Genomic DNA, 13,975 nt, shown 5'->3' on the forward strand with positions numbered 1-13,975 from the left:
GACAGCATTTCTCCTTTATTGATTTTTGATAAACTCACACTCCTCAGTGATGGCGTGAGTTTCTCCTGACTGTGTTTTCCTGCTCCCTCAGCTTACTTGCAGCGGTCACTGGGAAGATGGGCGTTTTCTTCATTATAATCTGCCTTGGCAAAGCACATGGCTGCTTTCCTGTCACACTCACAGATGAACTTCTCACAGGGATCGTTGTCATCTAAATGACAGAGGAGAGCAACAGTAATGTTAGGGAAAGGGACAAGGAAAAGCAAGGAGGCACAGATTGATATTCAAGAGAGATACAGAAAAAATGTAACATAAAACTCAGTAGAAAGTATTTAAAAGTTGCTGTGTTAAGAGCCAACATTGTTGAACACTCACTCAGACAGGTAATGGTCTTGCTGGCCTCATTACAGCTGTAGCTGTATATTTCAGTGTAGGGGTTGTCCAAGATGGGCCAGCATTCATGATGCTGCATGGCATCACTGTAGCACTGGTCGTGGACCTGACAGCATCTGCAACACACACAAAGAATAAAGAGGTCATTACAGCAATGTCCACATATCGAATTGAGAAAATCACCAACTATAATTATCAAGTAATCTGAATAAATCAATAAATAAAAATAAATTGATTAGTCACTTAGTTCACAAGATGTCATGCTGGAAAGTGACCATCAACATCAATCAAAGGTGATGTCTGCAAATAGTTTTGCCTCAACATCAGTCCAAAACCCAAAGATATTCAACTTACTATGACAGATGACTAAGAAAACAAGCAAATATTCACATTTAAAAAGCTGGAACCACTGAATTTTTGGCGTTTTTGCTTGTATTTGCTTTCTTAATATTTCTTTCTCATGGTGCTGGAAGCGTCAAAAAGTCCAAAATGATAGAAAAAGATCTCCGCACACTTTATTTGTGAGCTCTCAGTCTGCCTTTTTTGTTGTAAAATGACTTGAATAATTTATTGGTGATCAGAGTTGTTGCTGATTCATTTTTATTGATTGACTCACGCCATGACACCACTAGACCTTAAGTCACAAAATATGTTTTTTTTCTAATTGTGATGTGGGTGATTTTACCTATTAAGATAGATTATGCTAAGGTTAGAGGAATGTTGGAGCTGAAAAATCACATCATAAAAAGCACAATGCAGACCATGAGTCAGGATGGCAGAGGCACACAAGTTCTTACCTGTCAAGCTCATCAACAGGTGTGCCAGAGCCTCCAAGCCCACAGTAGCAGCCATAGTCAGCATAGTCCAGCACTGGCCAGCTTTCAGGTACAGTGCAGAGGATCATCGCCCTGAACTGCCACAGAGCTCGGTAACCCAGCACTAAGAGACATGATGGAGACATCTCAGGCAAAGCTAGTTCCCATCTCAAAAACTGCACCTTGCATTCCTTCACATGAAATCAATCAGACATGCATGACTCTCAAACATATTCTGGAGATGAGAGCTGTGATTAGGGGGACATTTGAGTACTCACGGGCTGGGAGGCTGAGGAGCAGGATGAACAGGGAGTGAGTCAGACGCATCTTACCGGTGATAGGAGGAGGAGTGGGGAGTGTAAGATTTAAGCCTTATATTGACCACTGACCATGTGAGGTGGTTCTTTTTGACCAATTGCCTGGAGTCTCCCAATCTCTATACATTGTGCAATCTATACACATGTATATACCTGTACGCACAGTTTGACATAGTAATATGCATACAAATACACACACACACATGAACATACAAACACAAACAAATGCTTCTTATATACATAACTGGTTCATTATTGTCATGTACTTTACATACTATTCACTTTCCCTTTGTGTTAACATAACATAAATATGCAACTTCAGCATCCTGCTGTGGAAAGTCGTGGGAACTCTGACAAGTGTTAGTTATTTACACAGCTGTGTGTTGGAAAGTTACTTTTAAATTCAACTTCTGTCTAAAGAAGGAAAATGCAAACTCAGGTGGGTACAGAGTGAACAAGAACATTTGATAGGGAATCACCAAAATGTGGAAAGATTAAAAAAAATTATACCTACTGACTAACCTGTGAGGGGAGAATAAATGAGTGCAACATTGTTGTATTCCCTGTGGATATCCCTGACATTTCATATCCTACACTGTGTGGGAACTGACTGAATTTGACCAAAAGCTTCAGCTACTGACAGGTTCAACAAGGAGTTCTTACTTTAGCCAGAGCTCTTATATGATACTATAACACTACATATAATACCACATGGAAGTGCACAATAAACTGTGCATTTATTCTAACGATGAGCAGCACTTCTTCTTTCTCAGAGGATTCACTTCCACATCACTACTGCTGGTCAGACATGAAGCAGACAGTCACTTGACCAAGACATCTGGTATATTTAGGGTACAAGTGGAGACAACTGGAAGACACTGTCTGTTCATGCTGGGAGTCACGCTGAAGAGATGCAGGATCAGTTACATGTAAATGTCAAAAATAAAAGTACTCATAACTTAGATTTTGCAGAAATTCTGTAAATATTTCTATTATTAGACATTATATTATTGGATTATTATTATTAATGTATTAATGTGTATGTTGCTGCTACAGTTTGTTGAGGTAAACTATTTTTTTTTTTTTTTTTTTTTAATTTTGTATTTTGTATGGTGGTCCCAGCATGTATAGCAGTGCATCATATTTTCTAAACTAATCATATCTATGTACTGTATGTAAAATCTTAATAAGAAATGTAAATAGAAAATAGTAAATAGAAAATGCAAAGGTCTTATAGACTGATTACATGCTGAGGTCTTGACAAGTAAGAAGTAACTCATCTGAAGCTCCCACCCCCTTGTTTCCCTCTTATCTCTGGTTTTCTCACACCTCCTCTCCTATAAGAGCAGGTTGCACCAAAATAACAGGTCCTTTTGACTGCAGCCATGAACATGACAGCTCCCCTGGTGCTGCTGCTTTTCACTGGTAAGACTGAAAAAACTGGCAATATGTATCAATCATTTACAGTGACACTTGTAAAGGCTGCATCTTAATCTACCAGCATATTTTCAGTCTATAATAACTGCATCTTTTGTATTAGGATGGTCATTTTATCCTGATCCATTGTGTATTTGTCTGCTTTACATGTCTCTACCAGCCTGTATGGCCAGTGGGGCTCTGCTGCCCAAGGCCTTATGGCAGTTTGGGAGGATGATCTCGTGTGCCCAGCCCGGTGTTAACCCCCTGGAGTACAACGATTATGGCTGCTGGTGCGGCTTCGGGGGGACGGGAACCCCTCTGGATGAAGTGGACATGTAGGAAGCTGTTGTTCCCAAATTTAGTTTCTCTGTTGTTGTCTTTAAAACAAAAGAAAATTTGGGTTTTCTCAAACATGCAGCCTTTCCTCCTGTATTCTTAGGTGCTGTAAGGTTCATGATAAATGCTATGAAGCAAGCAGAAAGGCTCCTGGATGCACGGCTATTGCTGACCTTCCCTACGTCCTTGTTTATGATTTCACCTGCTCAAACCAACAAGTGACCTGCTCAGGTAAGACTGGGACCACGATAAACTGAAGGTGTTTTGATGCAGTCATTTAGACATGAAATTCATACTCTTGCTTAGTGAAATTCAAGGACTTAAATTTCAAATGTTTTGGGATGGCACTGATCAACATTATACAATACATAGGTTCAAGTTTTACATTTAAAACTGACTCTACAGCACCAAACATGACAGTATTTTCCTCAGGATATGAGGTGCTGGTCATGGAACACTTACTGTTTACTGTAGGCAGATGAGGTATATTGATATATTTAGTTGCCATAATTAAATGTAACAAATACAGTCACGTTTCTGTTGTTTTTTTCAGTTCTACAAATGTTGGCTGGTCAGAGTACAACATTGGCCGTTTTCTATTAATAATACACTGTAGCTTTACTGTCAAAAAACAGATGAAACAAGGCTGCATTTATGGCCCTGTGAACATATAGCAACTGTATTTAAACAGCTATATATAGACATAGACACAGCCAGGGACTGATGTTTGATTCCCAGTTGAAATGCCTGCACTACAAACAAATGCTCTACAGTTCTGTGGATCACCTTCACAGCGGTATTTAGAGTACATAACCAGACTATTTGTGTTACGTTTAAAGTGTGCTTCACATTTTGTTCTAACCTGTCTCTGCAGCTACCAACAACAAGTGCCAGGCCGCGGTGTGCGAATGTGACCGGGTGGCAGCTCACTGCTTTGCCCAGGCCACATACAACCCTGAAAACAAGAACCTGGATCCCAAAGTCCACTGTGTCAACTGAATTACACAACCTCCCGTAAAAAAAAAACAAAACACAACAGTGGATTTGTCACATATTGTTTTTTTTTAATTTTTTATTTCTTTAAAATCTTTAGACAAAACCTGGCATAATAGAGGTCTGACTGTGGAATCAGTTTGAAATAAAGACAATAAAGACAGTGAGACTCATGTTGCCTTCCAGTTGAATTTCACCCTCTATGTGTTGTCATATCTGTTTGCTGTATGGAGAGCTTATGCAGCAGAGGCTGTCGTTGGGTTTTTTTTTTTTTAAGTTTACTCAACCAAGGTCAGCATCATCTATTGACACATCTGGATAAGATATGTTTACAATGAAAACCTCACCTGACCGTTCTTTGTTCTCACCTCATGCTCCTGTTTGACACTGACTGATCATAAAGAAGGAAGCTTTAGGTTGCAGTTACGACTTCATCATCAAGCACCATCATAGTGTAGCAACTAAAACATACACTACATTTTCAAAATATGAGACTAGATGATGGTAAAAAAAAAAAGCAAGAAAAAGATTTAAATTGATGTCAGGAAAATATTTTGGTTCTGTTTTAACAAACAAAAACAGTCCAAGTGTGCAACAACAGAGGAATGATTATTCCACTATAAGAGGCCGCATCATGGCTCTGTGGGTCATATTGGCTTGTACAGAAGAGTGGTCACGTACTTCTTTTTATATCTGTGTGTTGCACTGAGGACCATCACCCCATCCTAAAACACAATGACAACAACAGTATTTAGATACAAATTCACTGAGAAATTGTTCAGAGTTCCTAAATTAAACAGAGAAAGTGTTCAAATGATTATGATTATTGGCACAGTTTGACTAAAATCCATTAGGTATTTAGATGTTTTGTTTGACAGAAAAAATTTCCTCCTGATTTCACTTTGAGGGACAGCATTCAAAAAAGCAAATATGTTACAAGGAGGATTTATCACCTTTATGGAGAGGGCGTACAGGTGATTAAGCATCACATGGTTGGGCTCTGGAAGAAGCGTCGGGTCACACTGATGAAGATTCAGAGAGTGGTGAATTTCACTAAATTGCATGTTGTTGAAACTGATTTCTAAAGCAACTGGGGTCATTAAGACAAACTGTATTGCAGCATCAAACCTGCACTTACAGAGACACCTGTGTCCTTGTTGAGCAGCACTTGCAGCAGGTGGGGAGGTAAGATAGGAGGGTGTTTGATCTTGTCTTCTGCTTTGGTCACATATGCGTCCTGTTGGTACGGGCCGGGAGGGGAACTGGACAAATCTGGGAAAGAATGATCATGTAACACTAGTTTAGTACAGCCTTACATTAAAAAAAATAGTCCACAGAGGTCCACATATTAGCAAATGTCACTGATAATCACAATCTGGCCGGTCTGAAAGTAGTTGTTAATGAATTAATACAAGTGGCAGTACCTGAGATGTCTGCAGAATCCTGTGAGTCAATCCTGAGGGCATCAAAGACTTCAAAGTCTGTTCTCTTCACCTGGATAACATTATTGACTGTTCCAGTTTTAGACGTCATCACAGCCTGGGAAAGAGTACAAACAGAAATTTGATACAGATACTTATGAGTATAAACTAGGTGGCAGGAAAAACAAGACTGCATCGAAGATACTTTTACCTCAGAAAATTAAGTTTTTCACTCACCCCAGTTGGATCCAGAGTCCACTGACCGTCCACACAAAACTTGTACTGGTGCTCTCCCTCTGGCAGGTCCACTATAGCCACAAAGTTCTTCTGGCTGGATTTGAGAAACAACCACGTGTCACATTTCTCATTAAAAGAAGGAACCAAGTTGTTGTGAAGCGTTCTGTGTGAGACAAACTACCTTCTGTTGAGTGGGATCTTGGTGGCCCAGTTGTTGAAAGAGCCAGAGACAAAGACTTCTTTGGCGACCCCCGACCATCTAAACACAGTTGGCCTGGCCTGTGTTTGGCTTTTGCTGTCGCTCTCCAGGTCCTGCTGCCAGGCCAGAAATTCCTGTATTTCTTGTGGAGCCTGGACAACATGATATCAATGTATTGTTGCCATGTTAATTAGAGCCTCTGCCTCTGCACCTCAACACAACATTTCCTGACTGAGTGACCTGAGAGGGAGCTGAAGATCGAGTTGTCTGGTTTATGTGTTAGTGTGCTTTTAAAAAATGTACAACTCTCTGACCGACATTTAATTTTATTTGTCCTCCTCGTGCGAGCTAATGTGAGTAGACACATGCTTTATGGACATTTTCAGATTTGGTTCTACTCACTGTTGGTAAGTCAGATAAACTCAAATCTGCCTAATTTTGGCCAAACCTGGCAATTCAATATAAGTGATGGATTACAAGAATAGTTTTTATGATTTTACATAAGAATTAGTCTGCCATGTTCATAGCACAGTAAAAGTGGTATTTTATAATCTACTATTTTAGTATTTTAAATGTATTTGCTGTATCCCTTCAGTATTTCCTGTTGCGTCTATTTTGTTTTTATATGGGGTTATGAATGGACCATAGTGGTGTTTTGCATGTTTTTGCCCTTTAGCAACAATTTTAGATGACTGCCAACTGTTTACGAAGCCAAACCGAACATTTTTTGATTCATTTCCTTCCTTCCCAGCAGCATTTAATATGAAATAGATGTGCAGCAACTTGACACTTGATTTCTATCTGTTCCATCAGTATCCATCAGTGTGAACATTTAGATGCCCTTATTATTTGTTATATGATGACTGTGGGCCTGTGTATTCATTGTAATGTAATTGTAAGTTGGTTGTTGAATAGAAATATTTTATTGCACATCATCCTCTTTGTACAACTGTTTGCTCTCTATTTGTCTTTGCTCTGTTTTTGTCTGACAAATTTGACTTTCGCAAAGACATACAGTATGTAAATGCAATTCCCTTTGGCAGCTGGTTCTCATGTTTCAGATGAAAGAGCTTCTTGCCCTCACCTGAATTCAACAAAAAAAAACTATTGCTTCGAATATATAATCACGTAATGAAAGACAGGCATGACACTGACCAACATTTTAAATGCATCAAAGAACATGACATTTGAGTCTTGTGACCTTTTTTTAGGCACAGTATAAACAGACATGTCAGATTCTGCAGGTATGTGATAACATCATTACTTTGTTTTTTAACACATTTTCCATTTTTGCTTTTACAGAATGTGGCATCTTTCCTTTGTCACATCAGTATTTTTTTGGGATATATCCTGCCTAAATGTTAATACACATCCAGCATAAAGGATTTCCTATCCCATATAAATCAATCTGAAAATGAAGTGAAACATTATCATGTGTAATTCATAATTAGGGTGCAAACACAGGCAGAATACTAAGGATCATCCTTAAGTGTTTCATGTTAGTCCAATGTACTGAGATAATCCAAAACATGGGCTCTGTTAGTTAATAAAGGGCATAAAATGTAGGACCATGACACTAGTCCTGGTATAAACTTCTTACTCTACCTTGGGATCCTCTCTCTGGAAGAGATCTGCGTCCTCTGATGTGTCCATCAGGATGTTAGGACGCGCCTCCTTCCCTCCTTGCTGACCCCCGCTGGACCTGTCACTGCTGCTGTTCCCCATCGTGGTGGTATCAACCACTGCAAGACACACACACACACACAAAACACATCAAGATGTTCAGTCAGCATTTCTCTGGATCCTGGGACACACAGGGCAGAGACCACCAGGGGCCCTACAGTGGTCCCTGGACTGACCACAAAGGTCTTTCTATTATTAGGGCTAAAACTGACCCTAAGAACAATGGTGACTGTTCACTGGTTTCATTTTTATTTTTTTTTTTGGCTGTAAATAGCTACAGTAAGAGCATGCAACTACACAACATCACAGTGCCCACCTAGATCTTCTCAGATGAGGTTTGGTTGTCTGCAGTCTAATCAAACACAGCTCTCTGGTCTGATGTGCATCTGGTTGTAGTTTGTGGATGTTAATTCGTCCTGCGTCCTTATCGTCGTTGTTTCCGTCTTTGAACTGGAGAAGTTTTCTCTTGGACTAAAACGCAACAAACATGAGGCGGAGCAGCGTTCACCGTCTCACAGATCACTGACAGATGAACAGTCTCTTATGTTCGGGTTGTGCTCTTTCTTTCACACACCTCTATCTGTTTCTTTTTACTCCTGTGCTCAGCCGTAAGCGACTATGCGCGTTTTCGCCATTTAGGAAACTTCACTCTGTGTGTGTGTGTGTGTGTGTGTTTGTGTGTGTGTGTTTGTACTGGGGAAAGCACACCTCTTCCGCCTCCTGTCCTCGAGCTCAGGAAGAGTTGAAGTTTAACCCGATTGTTGCCAACTGTTTGGTCAACGAAACCTTATCGACAACAAATGAACGAGTTTTAGTGATAAAATAAGAGCAGTACTGTCAGTGAGATGGATCATATTCATCTCTGAGCTAAACTTTAGGTTCAACTAAACGGACAAAGAACAAAAATACAACTGGTCTGAACGGGCATGTGGAAGTAATTAAAAGCAAAAGACACACACGAACAAACACTTAAGTATATGTTCAGAGGTATTCTTGATCCCAAACGGCAGTCTTTGTGGCTTAATTTGGTTTTCAACCTGAGGGTCGCGATCCCTCAAGTGGTCACACAATAAATCTACAGGTCCTCAGCCATAAATAAAAATAAAAACTTCCCGTCATTTTTCTTTTTCTAGGTAATACAGTTTCAGGCCTCTACAGTGGACTCAAATAATTATTTTTACTTTTTGGCTGATTTGTTCCTATGACATATAGAGACATATGAGGACATATTCATAACATATTCATTCAATGGTCACAAACCAAAAACAGCAGGGAACCATGGGTCTAGATCACATTTTGTCATAAAAATTTGTGGCCAGAATGTGTTTGATTTATTTTAAAATGTATCCTGTAACTGAATATGTGTTTTTTGGCTCTTAGATTTGTGATTTTATTTCTAAATGTGTATTGTATCCTTATAGTGGGGTGGTCTGTAAAGCAGACAACCATAGTCAGTACAGCCCTTTAAGATTTCTGCAGCTCAGCAAAAGAGTGCCCTTGTTCCATATCACCTGTGATTTCTCTGAGACGTTCTCACAACTATCCAGTTTCATGTAATTCACATGTCTGTAGCCTGTAACAGTACACACTCAAAATGAAAATAAAAACTGATAGTCATCAGTATTTCAGTGTGAGGAAAGGTCATCCTTTTCCTCTCAGGGTTAGAGAGTGCTGGAGTACATGTAATCACAGCTTCAGACTGATTATTCTTCCAACAGAAAACCAGCAGTTTACAGTGTATGCTTTTTCCCCCCAGTAAGTACTATGTAATCTTTTATTTTCAGTTGACAATACTACATTGTTTTACTACTTTTCTTGACTGCAGCACCCAATTGAGACTTTTGTAAAAATGGAATAGTGACAGATGACTATTACAATACTGACCTTTACAATACTAATAATAATCCATTCAAAATGTCAATATTAATCAATAGAACTACACTTTATTCTTTATACTATTTTTCATGTTCCAAAGTAAGTGAAAGTGATTTTACTGTTTTGTCCTCTTGAAATGAACCTGCTGAGATTACATTTTAAAACATGGGTATGGGTTGTTTGTGTTTTCTTCATACTCTGTCTGCCAATGGAGAATTCAGCAGATTATCAGTGAGCTAGTTTTAACAGTTCATGCAGCCTCAATATCAAAGCAACTGCATGGACACTGCGTATGATTTCCCACCTTTGACCAGGTGCAATGATTACATACTGAGTCCCAGTTACCGATTTTGTTTTGAGAAGATATACACTATCTATCAAGAATAAATCACATTGTCACAATCATTTCATGAGAAGAGGTTAAAAATATTTTATTCCAATATTATTTTATGGGCAACAGTGTATATAATTTTAAACAACATCTATGTAGATTTGTTAGTGATTGCATTGCTAAAGAGAAATGATCCATGATTGGCCATGATATAATAATACGTCATTAGTCACTTTCAGAGCTTTACTACATTCCCATGGATTGTCTCTGCGTAGTTAGCGCTCTGTGCCAGGCACACACAGGCCCCATTCAAACTCAGCTTATGTCTAGCACAGCAACAGGACGTAGTTAAACATCTGACACACAGGAACCCAGTGAAAGGTTTTGTATTGTTCTGCCCCTCATTTTTAATGTTGCATTGCACCTTGGTTGAAGTCATAAAAGATATTTAACTTTTAAAAGATCTACATGTCTATTTTCTGCCACTTATCTGGGTCCAGGTCAGTGTCCTGGTCTGAACCGCCTCCTTTAGCTCTCCCTTTGGGAATCATGAGGCACTCTCAGGTCAAATATCTCATTTGTTAAAGTGCGCTCTTCTGATTCAAAACCACTTCACACACACAGTTCCTGGTTTGCATGAAGCCAAAACCTTACACTCTGTATTCCTGCAGCACATCCATTGGTTTGCTGGGCATTATCAGGAGCCAAGTCTCAAAGTTACAAAGTCACAAAACACATGTAGACTGGTTGTACAGTCTCATGACCTGTCCTACATCCTGGACGTTAAGGAGCTCGTCCACCAGGTGGTCCTCCAGGGACGTGAATAAGGCTTCCCCTCAGTCTGTGAACTCTGCCTCCTCCACAGAGAGCATGTCAGATAGGTCAGCAGTTCCTTCTCATGTTCCCTCCACTGCTCTGTCTTCAGTCTGTGGACTTGGTAGACGGGGTCCCCAGGGCCCTAACCAAACAAAAAAGACCTCCCACCTCGGCTGGTGTCCCCCAGCAAGTTACTGAGTTACCATGGTGACTTTCTGGCCACAGCTCCAAGCAGCTGCATCAGCAAAGGAGACTTTGAACATTGACTGCTCAGATCCCATGAACCCAGCCTTTGCTAAAATCTGTTGAAAGCAGCAGCATGATTTGTAATATTTCCAGTTCATCCTCACTGGATTTCTGTCTTTACCACACCCATCCAACAGTTTCCCCTGTCATCTCATCCAGCTCACTAGCAGATGGCGATCAGTTTACAGCTTTGCTCCTCCTTTCACATGGCTGCAGTCCCAACAGTATGACTACAAAGTCAGTCATTAGTCCTTGGCCCATAGTGTTCTGGTACCTGTTGAACTTATAAACTGTCTTTTGAAGTTTTGGTGAGGTGCAGGCTGTAGGTTAAGACAAGAAAATAAAAAGAAGAAAGGAAAAGAAAAGAGGGTTTTTAACACGCTCATACACAGATTTATGCAAACCCTCCACCTTGATAAGCTGGTGATTAAACTTTTAATTTCCCTGTAGTTAATATGCTGGATCAGTGCAAAGCCTGAAGATTATATGCTCTATATGTTCTATTTTTAGCATCATAACAGTGTTAATATTAGATATCAGAGTACACCATCCCTCATACTCAACAAATTGCAGCAGGTGTCAAAAATGGGTGTGGACTGAGACCAGTCAAACTCTAATACTACTACTACCACTAATACTGCACAGTGTTAAACAAGACTGTTACTTCTACCAATACTGAATGCTGTTATATTGTGTTGATGCCCTCAGAAATACGGATTGTGTAGTTAAAAAATAAACATTTTGGTCAGTTCAAGTAATGAAATCTGCATTGCTGAATGTGATTTCAGAAAATATGAAAATGTAATTTTTTCAAAGCAATAATATCTAACTAACTCTAAATATAATAGGCTTTCTAGTCATTTTTTAAGTTGCCTTTACAGTTTTGGTCTGTTTACCAGGCTATGTTTTGTGAAAGTAAAACATTTTATTTCATGCTTTTATGCATACAGAATGTACAGAGAGGCAGAGTGTAATATTCCTCTGCTTGGAAATGGCCGTGTCAGCCAACATAAAATCGCAGTTTATTAAATAATTAACGATCAAGAATCAATAACACAGCAAAATGCACATCAGCACATTAGTCTCACTACCAGCGGAAGCACTGGTAGGATCCTCTTTCATAAAGAACTTTGCATGAGTATTTCTGTCACCTTGCAAACACAAAAACTGTAAACATTTTACTGCAACATAATGTCCACAGCAGTTGAGACCAAGGTGTGTTCTGCTGTGTTTTGAAGTCAGACTCTGCCAGCTCTTGGAAAACCTCCAGAACTCTTGATGAAAGGGGCCAAGCAGAGCTTCTCCTCATCCCATGGAGCTGGAATTTCCATGAAATTTCCACCTCTCCTCTTCCTCCTCAAGATGTCACACTACATGCTGCGAATGAAAAGGATACTTGAAATCTTTCTATTCTTCTGTAAAAATTTTTGAATTGTGTATGCGGTGAGTCCGTACCGTTGTGAAGTGCACAATGATATATGCAGTGATGATCACGAGACCAATGACAAAAGAAACGATCCCCAAGTGAAGAGCTTTCCGACCCAGCCGCTTGGAGCCATCATAGTCCTGCTCATCATAGCTCTTTTGGGCCTATGGAGTGAGTGAAAGGTCAAATTCAATTTTAAGATATTTAAACTCAACAGAGGCAACCTTCCTCGTCAACAACACAAGTCCCATAGTAGCAAGTTACACACGACCCAGACATGTGTCTTTCATGGGAATCTATTCTGAACATTTAGAAAGAGATGATTCACTGCCTTGCTTTGGACCCACATTTATCTCCCTGCACCTGCCTTTCTTGTTATCTCTAATTCATATTTGTACTGAAGCCAAAGTCCTCCGCAATGAAAACAGTGGATTACTGTGCCTTCATGCCTCATCCTGTTACTCACAGCCACAATGATGCAGCAGCAGCTGCTGTTGGCACGTCGACTCAACGTATCTCTGTCCCCTCAGACAGCTCAAAGACTTGAGACAAATCTAAATATGCTGCGCCTATCTAATGTTTCAGCTTCTTTAAACTTTTATGTCATCCTGGCAGGAAATGAATGTTAACCAGAGAGCTACCGGAAGAGCCATATCCACACTGATGAGTTTAGAACATTACTGTAAGCAGTTATGGACAGGGTCTGGCACTCAGACAGGTCATAAACTGGAAGTATATTTTATCTTAGCACACATCAGCAGAGTCATTTATTAATTATGTAGCTGAGCAGTTCAGAGAAGTGAAGTGGTTATTTCTTTATCTGATCTTGATCATCATGGTTTACATTCTGTATGTAACTATACAGAACATGTTTGCTAATTAAAAAGACACAAATGACTATTTTTTCTATTATATCCAGATAAATCTTTCATGGGTGAACCATAGTCCCACACTCTCCTCTCATATTTACACGTCCACATGTCATGCCACATGTTGACCATCCTCTACACTACAAGCAGATATCTAAACCTCATACAAACTTCACTTGAAGTATCTTATCTTGTAACAATTCATACTTAATAGCCTGGTATGTCTGGAAAAGTTAAACATTCATCGTTGTGTAACTCACCAGCACCGAGAAAACCAGTGCCACGATATTGATGGGCCATGCTGGGCAGAAACAGGTGAACATGGTGAGCCAGAGGTAGCTCCTCCGAGGGGGGATCTCCTGAGCCTCCCCATTCGTCACAAGGTCAGAGCTTTCCTGCAGGGAGGGCTTGGTGTTCATGACCGGGCGCAGTGTCCCCTGAAGACAGCAGAAGCAGAGAGGCGAAGCAGCGGCAGCGCTGACACACTGGGAGAATGGAGGTGGAGGCAGGGGAGGGCAGGAAGCAGAGCACTGATGATGGAAGAGAGAAATCAGCCAGCAGAGAAATATGGGAGGACACAGAGGCAGGCTGGTGAGCAG

General features: G+C 40.1%; 4 protein-coding genes across 4 annotated transcripts; 1 reads left to right on the forward strand and 3 right to left on the reverse strand.

Moving 5' to 3' along the window:
• Window positions 1–2: 2 nt before the first annotated feature.
• pla2g1b (phospholipase A2, group IB (pancreas)) lies at window positions 3–2,339 on the reverse strand. Its single transcript, XM_018669495.2, has 4 exons — window positions 1,487–2,339; window positions 1,191–1,332; window positions 376–509; window positions 3–211 (listed from the first exon to the last, which is right to left on the reverse strand). Exons 1-4 carry the CDS (start codon window positions 1,533–1,535, stop codon window positions 93–95), a joined length of 444 nt encoding a protein of 147 aa, XP_018525011.1. The 5' UTR covers window positions 1,536–2,339; the 3' UTR covers window positions 3–92.
• Window positions 2,340–2,868: 529 nt separating this feature from the next.
• On the forward strand, window positions 2,869–4,446 carry LOC108878617 (phospholipase A2). The gene is made up of 4 exons (XM_018669494.2): window positions 2,869–2,950; window positions 3,123–3,279; window positions 3,384–3,511; window positions 4,155–4,446. The coding sequence occupies exons 1-4, from the start codon at window positions 2,911–2,913 to the stop codon at window positions 4,277–4,279; spliced, it is 450 nt and encodes a 149-aa protein (XP_018525010.1). The 5' UTR covers window positions 2,869–2,910; the 3' UTR covers window positions 4,280–4,446.
• Window positions 4,333–8,493, reverse strand: prkab1b (protein kinase, AMP-activated, beta 1 non-catalytic subunit, b). The gene is made up of 8 exons (XM_018669488.2): window positions 8,130–8,493; window positions 7,736–7,872; window positions 6,113–6,282; window positions 5,932–6,025; window positions 5,698–5,812; window positions 5,412–5,545; window positions 5,227–5,295; window positions 4,333–4,998 (listed from the first exon to the last, which is right to left on the reverse strand). Exons 2-8 carry the CDS (start codon window positions 7,853–7,855, stop codon window positions 4,921–4,923), a joined length of 780 nt encoding a protein of 259 aa, XP_018525004.1. The 5' UTR covers window positions 7,856–7,872; window positions 8,130–8,493; the 3' UTR covers window positions 4,333–4,920.
• Window positions 8,494–12,052: 3,559 nt separating this feature from the next.
• LOC108878076 (transmembrane protein 233) lies at window positions 12,053–13,912 on the reverse strand. The gene is made up of 3 exons (XM_018668377.2): window positions 13,637–13,912; window positions 12,537–12,671; window positions 12,053–12,458 (listed from the first exon to the last, which is right to left on the reverse strand). The coding sequence occupies exons 1-3, from the start codon at window positions 13,793–13,795 to the stop codon at window positions 12,447–12,449; spliced, it is 306 nt and encodes a 101-aa protein (XP_018523893.1). The 5' UTR covers window positions 13,796–13,912; the 3' UTR covers window positions 12,053–12,446.
• Between the last annotated feature and the right edge of the window lie 63 nt (window positions 13,913–13,975).

This window comes from Lates calcarifer, linkage group LG13 (assembly GCF_001640805.2).
Source record: "Lates calcarifer isolate ASB-BC8 linkage group LG13, TLL_Latcal_v3, whole genome shotgun sequence".
NCBI classification, from domain to species: domain Eukaryota; kingdom Metazoa; phylum Chordata; class Actinopteri; family Centropomidae; genus Lates; species Lates calcarifer.